At 40.3% G+C, this 20,528-nt stretch overlaps 1 protein-coding gene across 9 annotated transcripts in view; it reads left to right on the forward strand.

Moving 5' to 3' along the window:
• Positions 1-7,305, forward strand: part of LOC124135045 (mucin-5AC-like) — a 50,107-nt gene extending 42,802 nt beyond the window's left edge. For all 9 annotated transcript variants that reach the window (XM_048389099.1, XM_048389064.1, XM_048389091.1 and 6 more), the window contains 15 exons: positions 379-489; positions 682-972; positions 1,354-1,547; positions 2,074-2,169; positions 2,358-2,508; positions 2,661-2,783; positions 3,089-3,148; positions 3,474-3,689; positions 3,847-3,893; positions 4,055-4,109; positions 4,494-4,738; positions 5,159-5,242; positions 5,420-5,554; positions 5,944-5,995; positions 6,593-7,305. In XM_048389099.1, coding sequence (XP_048245056.1) covers positions 379-489; positions 682-972; positions 1,354-1,547; positions 2,074-2,169; positions 2,358-2,508; positions 2,661-2,783; positions 3,089-3,148; positions 3,474-3,689; positions 3,847-3,893; positions 4,055-4,109; positions 4,494-4,738; positions 5,159-5,242; positions 5,420-5,554; positions 5,944-5,995; positions 6,593-6,939 — 2,207 coding nt within the window. In that variant the 3' untranslated portion in view covers positions 6,940-7,305. The remainder of the gene's footprint in view (positions 1-378; positions 490-681; positions 973-1,353; positions 1,548-2,073; positions 2,170-2,357; positions 2,509-2,660; positions 2,784-3,088; positions 3,149-3,473; positions 3,690-3,846; positions 3,894-4,054; positions 4,110-4,493; positions 4,739-5,158; positions 5,243-5,419; positions 5,555-5,943; positions 5,996-6,592) is intronic.
• The last annotated feature ends 13,223 nt before the right edge of the window (positions 7,306-20,528 follow it).

The following is a 20,528-nucleotide window of genomic DNA, read 5'->3' on the forward strand; positions in this document are numbered from 1 at the left end:
GCTCCAGTGTTCTGAGGCGCCGCCATCCTCTAGTGCAGAGTTGTGTCCCTTAGTTGATTTGATCCGCTGGTCGTGGAGTCGAATGGCAGGTTCATTCCGAATACGACTCTTGGTTTGTAAACACCATTACCAACGTGTAGCAGTTGGAATCATAGGTTTATTAGAGGTTAACGTTATTCTCTGTAACAAGGATATTCATTTTCCAAAATGATCATTATCGGACTGTAATATTTGGTGAAATATGCGTTCAAATAGACAAACAGAAGAAGTATCATGTAAAGAAGGTCCTTCAGCTATTTTCACCTTCGATCAAGGGTTGTGTCACGAACATAATAGTTTTGTCTTCAGTTGTCTATAACCATGAATTTATTTTACTAGCCATGTCGCCTACACCAGTGAACCCGCTCAAACCAACAGCCTCGCCCCTGCCGGGCAGTTCCTCCACCGCTGTACCCCCACAAGTCCAAACAGTCACACCCTTCCTTCCAGGTAGGCATCGGTGAGGTAGCCTCTTGGTTAAAGCGTTCGTGTGATATGCCAAAAAAACTTGGGTTGAACTCCCGTCATGAACAAAATGTGTACAGCCAACGTCTTCATGTCACCAATGTATAGTTGAAATATTGCTAAAAGCGCCACAAAACCATACTCACTCACTTATTAAAAATCTTCATCTTTCTTAAGCCGGATGTGTTACCTGGGACAAATGGATCGATCTTGGCCACGTGACGCTTACATCTAATGGCGACCGCGAGCCAATCGAGGAGGTGAAGAAGGCATCATTAACATGTCAGCAGCCCATGAGCATCGAGTGCCGAACCGCCACCCCCGACCACACCGCTTCCGGAGAAACGGGGCAGAAGGTTACCTGTAATCTGTGGGAAGGTCTCGTCTGTAACAACGCTGACCAGAAGGAACCTATGTGCTTTAACTATGAAGTCAGACTTGGCTGTCTGAAACAGACCCCAGAATGCTGTGAGTATTGACCAATGATCTATTTATTGGGGCCTAAGGCCTGATTTTCTGATTGATGAAAAAACTGGATTTGTAACCACAGTTCACCAAGACATTGATGACATATCTCGGAAAGGGGCCTATCTTATCCATCGACCTACTATTGTTCTTTCCCTGTTGTTCAGGCACATATTATTTAACTTCCTTCTATATGATGGTGGGTTCAATTCTCGATTCGCCAAATTATGTCCCTTGATTTGTCGGCATCATACCCGTGGCTTCACAGAGCCGTAAATACCGAAGCCCTACCTCACTTGACCTTCCACATTTAGCAGACACACCGTGACACAACTGAAATACCATTGATTGTTAACCCAACTCACTATATTCGATCTCTTCCAGTGTCTAAGATTCCCACCGCCACACCCACCGCCGGCCCATCCGTCTCTCCCCCCATCAATGTCATCCCCTGCTACACAGGAATGGACCTGAGTCAGTGCCCCAAGGAGGGATGCTCCAACGGCTACTACTGCGACGGAGTCCAGTGTGTCAAGAAGGCCGAGTGTCCGTGCATGATTGATGGTCAAGTTGTCCTGGTAAGTATCCCCAACTGCTTCCGTTGAGGCATGTTTTGAAATGAAACTGGATAAAAGATGATTCACTGAAGCGGCCAGACTTTGGCAAAGGAGTAAATTTCTACTTCCAATCCATCCACAGCCAGCATCTTAGGATCTTAGGACACTTAAACGAGATGATTAAATGAATCACATACATAGATCATGATTTAAAATTTAAATTCATCATCAGAACTTTTCTGTGTGTTTCCCATTGGGAGTCCGTGGCAAATAAACTAAACAGAGGACTGGTTGGTCACAATATGAGACCGAGATGAGACTGTTGCATCGTACCCCTGACGGCATGGATCGTTGCCCGTGCATCCAGCAACTGGTGTATCTGGCCTATATATTCGAATATTTACGATCCTCGTGGTGTAGATGGAATACTATGTCGTAAAGCATTATTCAGCATCACCACCGATCAGGAGGTCCGTGGTTCGAATCCCATCAAGGAACACGGACATTTTATGGCCGCTATATATGCATTATTCATTTCTTTGTCCAGCCTGGTCAAATCTCCCAAAACAGCAACTGCGACACCTGCCAGTGTGTCCATGGAGAGGTCAAATGTCTGCCCAAGACCTGCTCACCCTGCAAAGAGGTCAGTATTTGTAACAGTGAACTATAAAGATTAATGCTTTCTTTTCAATCGTTTTCATCACAACTTCGCATAACTTTAAGGCATAATAATATATATCCTTGTTTATGACTATATGTCCAAAAAGGTTTAAACCTTGATGTCACGGTTTGAACATATATGACTAAAATATTTCGTCTTTTTTCTCACAGGGTCTCTCAACCGTTTTGGATAAGGATACATGCGAGTGCGAGTGTGAGACATGCGCAATTGGAGACTTCCGTTGTGGAAATGGCCAATGCATCCCTCACTCTGCCAGATGTGATGGTGTCGCTGATTGTACCACTGATGAGTTCGAATGCAGTAAGTTATCCAAATATGATCTCGAGCTTTCCATTGCCTCGTTATTTCACAACAACATTGAGGAAAACATGTTCATCAATTTCCCCTGTTGGTGTCTCCAGCAACAATAACTATCGCAAGGATTTCTCACTGACGTGTCTTGTATGTTTTAGTGTCCACCCCTATCTTCACACTGCCGAGCACCCATCCACCGTCACCAACAATGCCAGGAACAGCTGCGCCCACGTTGACAACAAGTCATTTCAACGACATTATCACCCCATCTGTCAAGATTGGTAAGTAATCGTACTTTATATATGTATGTGAGTAAAACTTTATTTTGTACTCATAAAGAACCCCACTTAAAGAAACGCCCGCAGCAAACGTTTTTCACATTTTCAAGCAACTTGTTCAAATATTTAGATACTTTGATTAGAAAATATAGTTTCTTGGAAGCCACGTTTATTTCCTTGAGACAAATGTGACTACGACAGTGAGCTATGTGATATCATACCCATGTAGCTGATATAGCAAATATATCTGTTTAAGTAATTCCTGTATCTGACAGCAAGGTGTAAAATAAATACCCATAATGTTACAGTGACAACAGGCATTGTGCCCAACACCACCGTCCACCTACCACCACACGTGCCTACTCCAAGTAAGTCGGATGTTTGATATAAACAATAATATACGTGTGTTGCCATTGAATTTGAAACAGATACGATTCCAAAAGAATACTCTTAAAAAACGAAACTATTTAGTAAGTGGTGTTTTTGTCCAGGTGTATCTCCCTTGTTAACCAAACTGTTATCGCACTTTCCTCATTTGGCTTAAGGTTTGAGAATATTTTCTTTTCTGAATCTGCTCTCACTAATATTGTCGGGTTATCATATGATTACCAATACCATGACCACTAGAGACGATTTTGTCCCCAACGTCTTCACGTATCACAATCAAACACGGCACATAATCTGCTGTTTCAGCTGCCTGTGTCGATGTCAAGTGTTCTCCCCTTGTTCAGCCTCCACTGAACCAGGGTGAGGTCGCCAAGGTCATCAAGAGCCCGGATGGTTGCTGTGAGGAGTATCTGGTTGTCTGCGAGCCACGTCAATGCCCAACCATCTCCAAGGATTGCATGAAGCCCGAGGTCCTCACCATGGTCGACAGCGGCGAGAGGTGTTGCCCGGAGTACACTTGTGGTGAGTTTTCTGTTCCTAACGGACTCTCCGAATGATAAGTCAATTAGAAAAAGAAATTCAACGGGGACACATTATATTTCCAAATGGTATAAAAACGGTAATTTGCAATCGTATAAGAAGTATGAGGGTTTGTGATGTCATTTCTTTTCTGTTTCAGTGTGTCCACCAAAGTGTCCAGTTCCTGCACAACCACCATGTGCTTTCGTAAGTTCAAACAACCATTTAGAGTTGTGACCAATGCCTGCAATGCTTTGTATGTTTCGTTTAAAACAAAGCTTCGGCTGAAAGCTATAAGCGCTTGTAAATGCAACACCTCACCTGGGACTAGCCTAAATGGCTAACGTAATGACACTGCTTTGTTTCAGGGATCCCAGGTTGTGGACATCTTTGGTGGCTGCAACTGCACAACCAAGGCATGTGGTAGGTACAATTAATAATACTTGGCAATCAGAATTATGTTTATACTTATGATTGTATTATTTTTTAACGAGAGTAAAACAACTATTGATACTGAATATGTTCCCAACTGTAATGCATCGTTTATTAATAACATCACGATGTTTATGCTTCGTATTTCGCAGGAAAAAAACAATTTCAATGCTAAGACTTGAAAAAAACAAAGGGTTGCACGTTCGGGGATTTCCAATGACATCAATTATTAGTTTTCTTGACAATAATATACTTACATCCCTGTTTATTAAATGAAAAGTATTTTCACATACTAGCATCAAACCTATGTGGTTCTATTGATGTTCTTGAACAGCAGGTTCAGGATATACTACAAATATTATTCTTGTCCCTCAGTTGCCGGCACTACGAGTCCCTTCCCCGTGGTGACCACGGCCGTCACCATCCCCGTCTGCACATACTCAATGACCAAGGTGGTGACCAATGGTAAGGAGGTGGACCGCCCCAGGCCAGTCGAGGTGACCCACACTGTTGGTCAGCAATGGGCGGATGGCCTGTGCAAGACCTGCCAGTGTGTCAACACCACCAGCGGTACTGCAGAAACAACATGCCATGAACAACAGTGTCCTGCTTGCAAACTGGTTAGTGCCCTGACAAGTTCTTGCAATTGGGTATAGTGAAAGTTTACTCGAAGTCATAGACACCGTCAAAACGTATGGAATTGTCCCTATTTTCGTGACAAGTGGAATTTCGATTTGAGGACATTGTGTTGGTAATTATTGGGCCAGTACAATGACGTTAAACCGTTTAAACTATATATCGAGTTAATAGGATATCACCATTTAAAGACTTCATTTGATTTTGATTAGTCTGTTTGCAGTGTCCCGATAGCTTGTTAGCCATGACGTGGTACAATGTGGACATATGATCTGCTTGTAGCCTACTTAAACATTAATTAATACAAGATTCAAATGTTTATTCAAATCCGTCGTTGCCTTATTACGCAAGGTCGTGACACACAGACTGCGACAATGCATTAACCCCGCCCTTTACATCCACAGGGAGAGGAGAGACGCACCACCGACGGCACCTGCTGTGGTGAATGTATGAAGACTGGTTGCGTTGACAGCGGCAAAGTTTACAAAGTACGTCAAGGCAACTTTAAAAAATACATCTCTTATAAACAACAGGACCCCTTTGAATCTTATACTTAAGTGTAACCGTTTCAGTAAAATGTATCTCATATCCGAACGTTACTTCAGTTAAAATGTTCTATAGAATATATGAAAACTAATTACCATATTTATTACTATATTTAACAGCAAGGGGAGAAGATCCCATCTTCTATGAAGTGTTTCGAAAAGATGTGTACAGTGGACATAATGACGGGCGACTTCATCCTCCAGCAGACCCAAATACAGTGTGAAAGTATCGACAAGTTGCCAGTGTGCACAGGAGTACGTATAAGAACCAAGTGGTTGTATTAAGTGGCACTGCCAAAGCAGTGAGTTATGAGTTTTAGATGCATCGGCAATGTTCAAGACATATTATGGCGATAGAGACCAGCATCGTTCTCATGTAGGGAATCGAACCCGGGTGTTCGATATGACGAGCGAGTACTTTTACAAGCAGGCTACCCCACCAACCCCTTGTCAAATAAGCACTATGTTGTTAGATATGTCCATATATCCCTGGTGCCATGGGAAATTGGGTCAAATATTGCAATATCTATTCGTTTGCCACGTATTCAAGCGTCACTATGATCTCAAGTTAGTTTCGATATATAGAATGAAGTATATAAATGTCCATGTATTTCATCCGTGTCCTTTGTATTCTGTGTTTGCAGAGCGAAAAGGCCTACGATTCTACTGGATGTTGTCTCAGATGTGTGCCTACAGGTGGGTGCTTGATAATGCCATACATGTAGTAATTGCAACGATTGGTCATGCCTGGATAAGACATTATGGTACCGTCACAGAATTGAGAACATTAGTATGGTATCATTACAAAAGATTCGAAGAGCATTTTGCATTGTTTGATTGTACCACTTTGTTCTCTCACAGTGAGTGAATGGGTTCCAATAAGATCTGCTTGAACAACATTCAACTGTGTCACATCATGTCACCAACACCATCATAAAATGAATCTTGAAAGAAGTAAATTTGGGATTCGAACCCATGACCAAGTGTTACTGGCAGAACATACATTACAGAGTCGAGTTGTATGAATATATCTAAAAACTGTCCTCGGACATGAAAATCAAACCAGGTGTCTCCGAGACATTCGAACATATCTTGGTTACGAAAGTCCATGGTGTGCTTCCCATAGACATTATATCATTCACTGGTTTGTCTGGTCTTGTGTTGAATATTTAGGTCGCCATCATGTACCTGAAATATTGCTGAGTTAAGCGTTGAACAACAAATACAGCAAGCAGCTTATCGACTGTTTGAAACGTGTCCTTCCTATCACAAACTTGATTCATGTATTTGCAGATATGGTGCCAACCAACTCCTCCAACTCGGTATGCCAGAGTTGCACTCCCAGACTGATGTTCGGACAAGTCCAGCAATCCATTGGCTTCTTCAAGGTCAATGACGAGGGTGAGGTTTGCTCTAACGTGGAACCAATCCCAGAACTCAAGGAATGTGCAGGATATTGTGGCTCTACTTCAAGTTACACCTCACTCATGCGCGGCTTCGACAACAAATGCCTATGTTGCCAGCCAGCCAAGACGGTAGCCAAGTCTGTCCAGCTTGTTTGCGGTACTGGCAGGAAGATCACCAAGACCTACAACGTACCGGAAACATGTGGCTGCAGCGCATGCTCAAATGGAGCATAATCTCAAACCCACTTCCGCTTAAGGCCTGTGAAAGTGACACAAAAGAGGTGCAATCCTCACCATTCCCGTGTGACAACATGACATAAATGCAAAAACTATTTATTCATCAACTTGTGATTACAATGCTCAAAATGATTTATGTTTAAGTTTTAGTCTCAAAATGAAACTGTACATATATATGTTATACATTTTCTGTGCAATGTTCTGAACCTGAACAAAAGAAAATACAAGTTGTTAATGTGTTCACCAATGAATATAACTGAATGTCTTACTAATGATATGTGCACTTTGTTTCAAGATGTTATACATATATTTATTGCAAAATCATGGTGAGGAAGTCAATAAAAGCAATATTAATTTACAAAATCTTTATTGTACTTTCGTAGGATAACCATACCATTCAAAACAAGTTTTATGAACACCCAAAATTGGAAGGCCAAGTGTTGCAAAGCCCACCAATCAGATTAACAAATTAACTATAGTCATATGAAAAAACGGGCGTTCTTTAACTTATTTAATGTTATATTAATGAAGGAATAGATGCTCCACAAATCGCGACAAAGGGGAAGCGATTGTTTTATGTTAAATAGTTAACTACCACCCCAGTTCACTAAAGAATTTTTTTTCGATCAGGTGTGGGGGATTTTAGTCACAACGATACAACAGCAGAAATGAAGGATGCATAATGTGGATAGTTGGATGGCTCAACACCTGACACACCCGTCCTAAAATATACATCATAATATATTTAGGAGATAGACATACTGTGTTTTCAATGTACAACTAGGTCACCTATAGATTCAAACGCGCTAAAACTGTTTATATCCATTCTACCATGGCTAAATAAAACACGAACTCTTTAGTGCTAGCAAATATATTGAGTGAAGCAGCATGGGTTGAGTCCAGTGTTTTGAGTGGGTTGTTGATTTGAATTACGGATTCAATGACAACAGCCTTTAAACAAAATATGGGCTTTATATGCTCAGGCAGTTAGCAAACTTTGCAAAGCTTTCGTTCTACAACGCACGTCACCATTATGACGTCATATCGCTCATTGTGACGCAAAGATATGACGTCAGAGTCGTATATAGAAAAGCGCCAAATTCCAAGCTCTCTGATGTCCCCAAAACTTAAAACACATTCTCTTTGTTGATTTTTATCGTGTTTTCTACACGAAATATATTGCCACACATCCTTTGAATTTTGCAGTAACCGCACCCTGTAATTGTGGGTTTAAAGTATTTGAATACGCCTACCGACAATGACTGAAAAAGTATTATTCTAGGAATATTAGCTTCCGCGGTGATGCAGCCGTCAAACCAGCTGTTTCAATCAGAGGGGGTTTATTGTGATTTAATAGCCTGTGGTTGACCAATCAGATTCGAGTAATTTCCAAATCCATGGTAGAATATGAATTTGTGTATCGCTCTTTTCAGTTCATAACTGCTCAAATGCGCTCACACCATGATAGGTCTTATTAATTCCCCGATTGTTGGATCATTGTCTACTCGATTGTAAATTTTGGACTCCCTTGGGAGTATTCAACCCATGCAGACTGCGCTTAAATGTTAACATTCACGTCACCATCTCCTACTCTGGTGAACAGAGGCATAATTCGAACGAAATCACTTGTGTTAGGAGATACCACGTTTTACATGTGATTCAGTGTAGGGAAGGGCCGAAGATCTAGAAACTCTCAGGAGTCAAGCTGCACGTGACAGGACAACAAAATGGATTTGCAAAAAACTATTTTTTTTCGGAACAAGTTTGTTTTAAATTTGACCAGACCAGACAGACGAGAGACAGATATACGGCCAGAGCGACAGGCAGACGATTGGACACAGGCATACGACCAGAGCGAGAGTCAGGCAGACGACACAGATATACGACCATTGAGACAACCAGATGACAGGCAGAGATACGACAGACGACGAGACAAACTAACGGCAGAAGACTGACCAGTGACAGTCAGACTTCAAGAGAGTCAGGCAGACGACAGGGTTGTGATGCATCAACAAAGTCAGCGAGCCTGACCACCCAATCCTGTTACCAAGTTGCTGAAGACCAGCTTTAACTCGCACCTTCACGGGCACCGGGTTCCGTATGACCTCATACTGAATATATTCTTGTGCTGTGTTACTGCAATTCAGCACTCTCTTTTTCATAAATTGTTAGTTCTGTTATTACTTGTGTATTTATGCTCGTGACTCCGAGTTAGTAGATTCTGTGTAAAAAAAAATGTACAGTTAACAAGAAACATAATTGTATCCATTACTGCTAAGATAATTACTTGTCCTACAAAGCATGATATTGCAATTTGTGTGGATACCACTTGACTAAATGTCGCGTATCAATAGCAAATAATTATCAGGTGTATGCACAAGTAGATAATTGTTTGATAGTTTATGTGCTCTTGATCCCACCGAATTAACCAAGGTCTCGCGTTCGGCGTTAAAGTCCATAGAGCACAGACAACATACGCGGATCAAGACACGTCCACTTTTTGAAACATGCTAATAATGCTAATGAACAAAAACTACACACCACTCTATCATTTTGCTGACGTTTAAAACAAATGTAACAATCAACCAAGTCACCAAACGAGACCATCCGATTTACTTATTCGCCTCACTCGACAAGCATACGTTTTTGCTCACCAGGGTTCCCTTCGGGAATAAAACTCGACCGCGTCAAGAAAACGAGTCTGACCACCCGATTCATTTAGTCGTACAACAAACACAGCTCGCTGGAGGTCAATTCTGACCCGGAATCACCAAGAGGTTGGAACCTGTGTGTCGAGATAGAACCATGTCGGAGTCGGCTTAATTTACGTGTTTTATAATCGCTGGTGTGTGATAAAAGATTGTTATACCCCGCAGTGAAAATCACCATGCCAGCAGTTTATAATTGTCTCATTATGTCTGGGTAATTGGATAACGCAATGTCCTGCAGTGATAATGACACAGTGACACTGATAATGTGCCGCCTATGATTGCAGTATATGTAAATATCGGCAGACACATTAAGTAACATACTACTTATGTCTTTGATTTCACAATGCATTTTAGAAATGCAGCCAACGTATTATTTTGGATTACACTTTGAAGAGAAGTACAAATTCTGGCACCTTTTTTGGTTGAGTCCCATCAATCGGCCACAAAAATGAAAGTCCGACAACTGGTTTTACTAGAAGGCATTGTGTATTCAAAGATTTCGGGCATGGGATACACTTATCAGAGGGATGCTCAAAGTACGTTATCTTGGCTACCAATTGTCGGTCTTCCATTATTGTGACTAAGTGGGTGAGATCCGAGACTTGGTTTACTGGCGATTAGGTGCCTCACTCTGGGAGTACGAGTTCGAATCCCGGATGGGACTCGGCCCAAAATAGTACTAGAATTTGTACTTTACTAAGAAAGTGTAATCCAAAATACATCATTGTTACATATGTCTCATAAACGCTGATATTATTGAATAATTATAAGACGTGTGTATTTTCTTTAATTTGTTTTCCTCCCTGCGATAACAATGGATGTCAAGATGATGACCACTGTATCTGGAATTAAGTGTTAACTTTGGTGCAGCAACTCTTGACCAGATAAACCCGTGGTTGATGGCGTGAGCACATTGGTGGTGTTTGATTGTGTCAGACAGACAGACAGACAGACAGTTTATTCAGTATGCAATGTCATATGGCCCACAGTACAGTTCAGTTTTAACAGATATATTAAAATCAACGTGATCTTAGTAAAGTATAATATATTCGGCTGAGTCTAAATACATGTTCCAAATACATTGCTAAAGATTTGATAACTTCTTCATTGGTCGAATTGAACAAATTGATCAGCAATTGATTGTCTTTATGTGTAATATAATAATTAGGTAGAAACTTTAATCTCGACGTTTTATATTTCTCACATATAAAAAGAACATGAAACTCGTCCACACAAAGGAAAATCCAGTATTAAATGATATGCTTCTTACATCAGACATCCAATTCGTTTTCACCATCTAATTGCTTAAGCATTTAGTAACATTGAAATGGGTACCTGTGAGCTTCCTTTTTTAATTCTTTTTTCCAATATTTAACAACACGCAGCTGGCTATGTACATATACTACAGCGACCAGTTTCACCAAGTACTGCCTTATTTGAAGCCTATTTAACAATGCATAAAAACTGCTTAAAATACAAAGTGTGAACTTTCTCAATGGCTTCAAAATACTTAATGCCCCATATTTCCGAGCCATACAACAAAATGGATAGAATTTAACCATCAAATGTCGAATTTGCTGTTGAAAATGAGATATATTTGTTTTCCTTGAATAATTTATAAACAGAAAACGTTACCTTAGATGCCCGTAGCGCTAAGGTCTCACAAGCCTTGGACAAATTTAATCTTGAAGATATTAATAGTCCTAAATACGTACAATAACTTGCAACTTTAAAATGTTGATCACCATATATCCAATTTTCATGCTTCGATACAATTCCACCATTTCTAAAAACAATAACATTGGTTTTCTCAAGGTTTACTTCTAAACCCCACTTAATACATTAAGCTGTTTCTGCAAGCATACCACATAATAAGACACCAGAGCAACATCATCCGCGAACAGCAATAACATAAAATGCATGTATCAAGGATTTTATTGAATAAAAGCAACAAATATGGTATTAAAAAATATCCTGGTATTTTGTAAAATTCTGGTGGACTCCATCAACGCCTGACGCTTTACCATTTTTAAGACTTTGTAATGCTTCCCTCACTTCTTGTTCTTTGATTTCACCAGATAGCAATTCTTCCCGTGAATGGAAGATCATTACATTCATCACACATATGAGTATCTAAAAAATCAGATATCAATAGATCAAACTCTGTTTTGGCCGCCATGCATATCGGATTCAATAAATTCTGAAAATAGGAAAGCCATACATTAGGAGTTATAGAACTGTCTGGTGATTTCTTACGTAACGACTTCTTAAGTATTTTCCAAAGCGTTTTACAATCTCCATAATGCGCTGCTAACTTAATTTCTTCACTCAGTTTTATGTCATACAGTTTCTTCTTCCGTTCACAAATCTTTTTTTTAAATTCTGCTTTTGCACTTATATATCTGTGCAAGTTCAGGTCACACTTATGATTTCTGAAGTTGTTGAGATATAAATACTTTCTAGATTTCATATTCTGACACTCGCCGTCAAACCAGGCTTGCTGAGATACACGACATTTTCCTGGACCAAGAACAAACAGCGCCAGAACTTGTAGCACAACATATCACAATGTCAGTGAGCTTAGTAACTGCTGCGTTAAGGTTATCATTCAAAATAACTGCAAACTCATTACACATTTCTCCACTTAACATATTACACAGATGGAGGTGGTAGGAAACAACTTGCTCAGGGGGAGTCTATATCATATTATTTGGTACAGGGGTTAATGAGGCAGATGCAGCGTTGAAATTATTATTTTGTGAAAAGAACAAGGAGTAAGATCTTTGAAGTGACAGACAATAGGCAAGTGATCTGAGTCAGTTCGTTCAACCACTGACGTGTCGGTAATAGATAAATGATTTTGTCAGCATACTCGGACAAGGCCAATCAGTGTTTGATTGTCTGAAAATCCCTGGGCCAGGTCAATTCGGGCTTGATTGTCAGAGCATACCAGGGCAAGGGCAATCACTGCTTGACTGTGTGAGCATTATTGGGCCTGACCAATCAGTTGTTGATGGTGTGAGTATGCAGGGACCTGGTCAATCAGTGCTTGATTGTGAGTTTGAAGCAAGTCCTGCTAGATCGAAACAAAAGTGTTCACCATGACTACGTTTACATTTTCATTCAGTTTTATTCGGTTTCAACTCATCGCAAAATTGAAACATCCAAAACTGGTTCAAAATTATAGCAGTCAAATGTTACTAGTCAATGAGAACTACCTTCATTTGATTATTGTTTTTCCCCAGCACTAGCTATTTATTAGTGACTTCGAATTTCAAAGGGTACAAATAGTAGGGTCACGACATAGTATCGTATGTTAAAGGACTACAGAAAGGTAAGGTCCAATTATTTAACATATATTACAAAATATAGGTTTTCGGTCAATGTTTCAAGAATGTTTGTTTAAAAGAAACAGATACGATTCCACTGGTACATATCACAGTTGTATTTGCTGGATCGAATTGCACAGATTTACAGAAGGAAAGATAGCGCTTGAATATACCAAATTATCTATAATTATAACATGTCCTTGTTACATCTGCATCCCTGTTACATGTACATAATTATACATACCAATGTTTTTGTCATGACATTTACAAACTAATATACATGTTATTTATCTATATTACACATTCCATGATAAAGTGTTCTGAAGTAGAACCGGACTTGGCAGGGAACCACAGTGACCTCAGCTAACCTCTGACAGTGTGTAAACGATAGGTTAATATGTAACAATGAACCTAGGGACACCTTACTGACCTCAGTTATCCATATATTCCTACTCGTCTGAGGATGACTTATTATCCTCGGTTATTCGAGCATGAATGGGCACCAGAGATGTGCCAAGAGAAACAGCCCCAAATGGATATTCAGTATTACTGTCGATTCACAAATTGAAACAATATGCTTTCCCAGAAATCTGTGAGTAAAGTATTTAGTGTAAAACCAACAAACAACCAACAAATGGTATATAATCAACAATTGTATTACAAAATTAACTAGGTTTGCAAATCAATACAAATTACAGCAATTACAATGGCAGTACATCTTTGAGTGGTTCTATAATATTCAATGGCAGTGTAAAATGTGAGAGCAGTAGAAATAACAATGACAAGAATAATAATTACTTCGCCATACCAGTAGCTCAGCTTCCGAGATAGGTCTCTCGGCTGAACACCAGGATGAAAAGTGATCTTCACACAAAAAGCTGGTCTTGATGTAATATCAAGAGATGAGACAGGCAAGAGACCGCTCCACTTATATAGTGTACTTATAGCCAGCTTGCAGAACTTCTCGCACAGTGCTAGCACAGTCCAGTGTCACTTGAACATCACAGAACATTCCCCATGTTTTTATAACGCTTGACAGCAATCCATGCTATTCCGGAGGTTTACAGATAATTCCTGCATCTAAATATAATAACCCCCTCACCACTGCTTACATTAAATAGTATCACATTCCTGACGACTTATCATCGTCCAAATACGATACAAGGAACTTCTACTGAATCTCAAGAGAAATAATGTTATATAGTTACAATCACTGTTTACAATAAAATACACTGTCATATAACATCATCCTAACACAGTTATTTTCTTTTTGAGATCAGGCTCGTGAATCTCCTCCTCCCAGTTGACGTCGTCTGTGAGAGCCAGCATGTCTTCACTGGTCAGGGTGTCAAAGAAGTCATCCGAATCAAAGTCTTCGTCCTGGGTCTTCACTGACGAGAGAGAGAGAGAGAGAGAGAGAGAGAGAGAGAGAGAGAGAGAGAGAGAGAGAGAGAGAATACAGGGGATTACATTCCCCTTCTCAAAGTATACTATACCCAACATTTCCTTGTAGAAATTGAAATCGGCTTAACGCTGCTTTAAACAGTATTTCAGTGTGGTCATGGCGTGACAGCTTGATTTGTTACGAAAGCCAGAAGTGATGCAGGTGTTAGATGGTACCAGAAAAAATAAATGAGTGACTGAGTGAGTGGATTGGTACCACTTTGAAAAGTATATGCATTTCAGTTGTATAAGAGTGTGTCAGCTTGATGTGGGAGGAAAGCCCGAAATGATCGTAGTCAGTCATGTGTATGGTGCAGACAAACCCAGAATTATAATCAGGGCGTATCTGGGATTGAGACCAACGATCTAAGGTTTCTGGCACGCCCAAGAGAGGCAACTTTGCACAGCAAAATGCAGTTCCTGTGACAACTGGACAACCCATGCCCATACAAATATTTCTGAATAGAGACACAAATCAGAACTACAATAACACGTGAACTTACTTGCTAATATATCTATAAACACCCAAATTATGGTTTTCAACCTGGTCTGGGTCGCTGTTTGTCTGGCAGAAGAGATGGACGTTGACGGTTCAGTGGGCTCTTCGTCAGCCTTATAACCTTTCACCTCTCCTTCCTAAAAATACAATCCTCAAATAATCTATACCGCCCTTAGATCTAGAATCCTACAGAAAATATTATATGCATGACATGTTTTTATCAGGACTTAGTAAAGAAGAAGAATCTTCAAACAAATAGTAAATGTAGTTACTCCAACATCTTGCATATGTATTTCTTCTTATCTTGATATGATTGCTCACTGAGAGATTTACAAAAACGCCTGAACTTTTTATTGTCCTGTTTGTATTTATACTGTGGTTACAGTCAAAATTTCATTTATATTTTGGCCAAACCAGATTGGCAAACTGGAGCAATAAAATGGTAAACCCTACACTAAATGAGCAGCCCCAGGAATACTATTCATACCCAGCAGCTACTGCGATCAACCATCTCCATCACAGAAAGTTGTAACAAGGAAAAGGTTCGCGAGCAACTGGGACGTCAATCTTAGACAGGAGAAACAAAAGGCCTGGCTCGCCTGACACAACGTCTCTTGATCACATCATCTATTTAGCTGAAAATGCAAAGGATGAAAGGGGGAAAGGGTGACCTGGGGTCTTCAATGTACAAACGACTTCAAACTTGGATGAAACAATCACTGCGTCTGAGTATAATGAATCGGAAGCTCATTGCTTATTAGATCAAACAACAAATTGACTGCAAAGTGAAGGGCGAACGGGCGGGCTGACGGACAGACGACTTACGAAGACCCATGTCAAGATGAGTTGAAACAGCTTGGTATTCAGTAATTGAGAATGAGTTTGGTTTAACACCAATGTGCACAGTGTTTCAATTACTTTGAGCCGTGTCACCTTGATGTGGGAGGAAAGCCCGAAATAACGCAAGTCTTAAACAGTTAACGTTTATCCGCGAGCATGGGTTTGAACAGTGCTGAGAAACTTTATCAGGGTGGATCTGGGATTCGAACCCCGATCAAAGGTTTCTGGCACGTCTGAGGGATACACCTCTGCAAAGTAGATTACGACACTTTAGCCCACCCATGCCCCCCTGGGTGATGAATAAGTGGTGAACTCACCTTCCTGTGTGTAGTGTCTGGCTCTGAGCCCAACTTTACGAAACACTTCCAGCTTACTCTGAATGAGAGGCCTGGGAACAAACACTGGGAAAGGTTAGTGTTAGGGTAAGGGTTAGAAACAACAAACACTGGGACAGGGGCGGTTTTAAGATGTGCGACCAAAACTTAACTCCTTTTACGAGGTCGCCAACCCCCTTTTGGCAGACTGGATGCAAAACCCTGTTAAGTAGTACTCTGGATGCCGCAATGCAGAATGCTGGATGCCATGAAATGTTTATCTGGTATGCGGATGCTAATATATATTTCAATGTTTGAGATATATTTGATCTTTTTATTTTGAAAAGAGTGACAAATCTATCAAATATTCAGCCTCAAACTTATGAGCATGCGTGGTCCGGCATTTTATGTAAAAATCTGAGTCTATTTCACTTGAACCAGCTGTGAACACTTATATCACTCAAGAGTTCTTCATTTGCTTCTCAAAAGGTATAGTTTTGCTATATTTTAAGTAAGTAAAAACCTACTTGCCTGGAAGAGGAGGGATTTATCTTGGATTTAAAACCAAGGCAAAAAGGGAAAAAATATTATTTCATTCAAAATGGGGATATATACAAAGTTCTTATTTTCCTAAACTCGGAGGAATTTCGACATTGAACATTTTACCATGACGTAAGACATTATTAATTTTAATTTGGGAATTCCTTCTTTGGGGAATTTTCTGAAGATTTGTGGCCGAATATCGAACTATAGACAGGTATAGATAAATCCCTTAATAGGGATTAAGTAAGTAGTAACCAAACATGTAGTTTTCCCGGTGTAGGGTAATGAACACAAATAGTTCATTCTTGGGGAATCCTTTGAGCCCTGAGGTTGCACAATGCAACTAGACGTATTGGTCATTTTGCACTGACTCATTCCCTACAATAACCTGGGCCCATTTGCCCCCAGCATGTAATACACTTGATAATCGATACGACACAGTGAGCTTGACTTTCAGTCTCTCCTTATCAATAATTGTCAGGGAATTGCCCAGGATCATAGTCACTAATCTCTGTTGTCACTATGTGGCTGGGTAAGCCACGGTGTTAATCGTCAAATTCAAGCACTTTGAGAGGGTCTATATGTTTATGACGCTAATAAAAAAGTCCTCTTAATGCTGCCTCATGAAACTGGGATTCAATATATGCAAATCTGCACAGTCAACTTCATACCATATATAACCATCAGCAGTTGCCTGGGCAATGAGGTAGTGGACACAGTCCATCTGCCCAAGTCTTCTGCTCGAACCAGGATCTGCGGAGCACGTGTCACAAACCATCCATGTCAACCTGTGAAGGACAATGCAAGGCTGACTATTCAATGCAGAATGCAGTGGGACCACTATGAAGTGCCAGTAAATATCTTTCTGTCAGATAACTTTAAGCATTTTGGTTTGTTCATGCTGTCGGGGTATGATGACACACCAAGGCCGTAGTGAACTTTTTTTTGACAGGGGGGCAAATATTTGTACAAGTATCACTTGTCCAATGTGTCTAGAAAATGTTTACTTGTAGAATGTTCGTATGTGATACAATCATCATTCTCCTTGGGAGAAGGATTGGCGGTGATGATATATTGAGCTGATAATATCTCTCTAATACTTTTAAGAGGAAGTAAACCAAGAAACAAATTCCAAAATCAAGATATTTATTGAAGATTATTCATTTTTTATTCAAGTTAACTTTCACAAGGAAAAATGTTTTCTATTAAAAAATCCAGGGGGGGGGGGGGGGGGGGGGCATAAAAAAATGCGAGAGCAGTGGAAATGACAATGACAAGAATAATAATCACCTCACCGCAACAGTGGTCAAACTTCCGAGATAGGCCTAGGCTAGGAATTCAGAGTGAAATGTGATCTTCACACGAAAGCTGGTTTTGAATAAAGTGACAAAACCCTTTCCATATCCAATAGACATTTCTGCATAATGCAGAGTCGATTGAACAAATCCGACCGAACAAATATCATGAGCATGTGTTTATGAATCACTACCAAATAGTAATGATACCAGGTTTTACCGAAAAGGTGAGCGTACCCTGCCCCACCGGTGGCACCCGTCAAAAACACATGCAAAGGCAACTCAATTGTTCACCTGAAAAAACATGGGAACGTATGGTACAAGTCAAAATAGGCAACTGCATCGGGCATCATTTTTTGTCACTGATGCGTCCAATTTGGAAATGTCATCCAAATGCCTTCCATAAAGCGTTTTGGAAGCTTCACTGAACCCTTAAATGTTGTAATTTTGATCAAACAAGGGTCGTTGGACGGTCTTTGAAATCTTGGCAGAAAAAGCATGCTCGATTGTATCTCAAAAGTTGCGAAATGTAAACACCAAAGGCTGGAGCTGCGGGGATTTTGCTCGACATGAAGCTTTTATAGGAAAGTCGACTATTGGAAGGTTGAAGTCATCCCTCTTGTCATACATTCTTGTGGAGAGTGTTTGGTTACTCTGAATCTTTATGCATAGATCTAAATACGAAACAGATGAGGCTGTCTCACTGGTCTCATTTACCTTCAGTTCAGGTGGGTAAATCAATGGAAGGGAATTGGCTATTTGATTATTATTGAACAATATCAGATCGATATGCCTGAAGCTTAAGTTAAACTTTGCCAACCCGAACAGCATATGCATAAAGAAACAGATCCGAAGGAAGGGGAGCACAATTTGCGCCCATGGGGATGCTTACTTCTTGCCTGATTGTCTTACACTCTAGTTTTAGGTAGATGTTATCAATGAGGAAGTCCAGCATGTCACATCTTGTTTTCTCAGTAAAGCTCAGATGGCATTTGCTTTCATTTTTCACAAATTGTCCTGAACCTGTGAATAAAGATACGTGAATGTATCTGTGTTCACCACGTTTTGTAACAAAAGCCACGTGGATCAAGGAATGAAGTTTTTCCTAAAGTTTGTCATGAGGGATAGTGGTGTACAAAGATGAAAAATCAAATGTTTTGACAGGATGGAACTTGGTTCTTTTTCGAGACTGTAAAAGGTCAAGCAAATCCTTTGTCTCAAATACTTTCTGTGAATATAAAGAAACTCCTTCCTTGATTGTATTAAGGATTATGGTTAGTCTTTGAGACAGGGATTTGGTGGACCCAGCAATATATCTCTCTTTGTACGGATTTTTATGGAGCTTTGGAACCCAGTATAAAAGAGGAATGGATATGTCTTCAGGTTTTAGAGTCAAGTCGAAAGTTGACAGTACTGATTTATGGTTTTGGCAGATTTCTTCCTCAGTTAACATTCTGGCCTTATATGCGGCATTATCAATATGTCATTTATACCAAGTTCTTTGACCAAACTATTAATGTAGAGATGCTTACATATAATGGTTATGTTATTTGAGGCCTTGTCAGTGGGAACAACTACAAACGTTTCATGTGGGCAGCCAGACTTTGGACGACAGCTGGCAGGGACACAATTGGTTTATTCCAATTCCGTTTCCTCTGTATTCTACCAATGACAACATCACATACTGACTTAACCCACTCTGAAAGACATTCAACAGGTTCCTCTTCTCTTTGACTCATTCATTGCGATTTTAATATTGTGATCCCAATTGGTTGGAGGTTGCTCACGGTAGTTTGGTCCATATTTGAATAACTGAAGAAGGTTCTTATTGTCAACAATAGAGAGGTCACCGGTGATTATATGACCTTCAGGTTGAATGCAGTATGATGAGTCTTGGCAGCCACAAGTAGTGGAATTTACATCATGAGGTGCCAAGTCCACGTTCTGCAACACGTTCCTATGATTGAACAACCTGGATGAAATTGTGTTCGTATAGGAAAATTAAATGTTTGCGGGTTCCTGAAATTCGAAATATTTTGGGACATTTTGGGACACTGATCTTGTCTGAGAATGTTACTTAAATTTAAGGCATCAATTCCCTTGTTTGCAAATTGTAAATTCAAGCAAGTGCAGTCTTTGTCTGATTTACAGGAGTCTGTATCTGGTTTGGCCAAATCAAGAACTGTACTCTCTAGTCGATACTGTGGGCTCCAGGGTAGAATAGGTCTTCCACAACCCATACTTGCCGTAAAAGGAGACTATGCTTGTCGTAGGAGGCGACTAACGGGATCGGGTGGTTAGGCTCGCTGACTTGGTTGATGCCTGTCATCGATCCCAATTGCGTGGATCAATGCTCATGATGTCAATCACTGGATTGTCTGGTACAGACTCGATCATTCCAGACCGACGTCAAATAGCTGGGGTATTGCTGAGTGCGGCATTAAACAAGAAAGAAACAAACAGTGACACAGAGTATAGTCTTGTTCTTACTTTGTGCAATCCCAATTGTTCCTGAAAGGGAGTCATGATCAACAAATCTTCCAAATGAATGGCATCATTTGGCCGTCGTCCTTTCTTGTGACCAGGGCTGCGTCGACGTCTTTGGGATGCCG

This window comes from Haliotis rufescens, unplaced genomic scaffold (genome assembly GCF_023055435.1).
Source record: "Haliotis rufescens isolate VD_foot unplaced genomic scaffold, xgHalRufe1.0.p SCAF_10, whole genome shotgun sequence".
In the NCBI taxonomy this organism is placed as follows: Eukaryota; Metazoa; Mollusca; class Gastropoda; order Lepetellida; family Haliotidae; genus Haliotis; species Haliotis rufescens.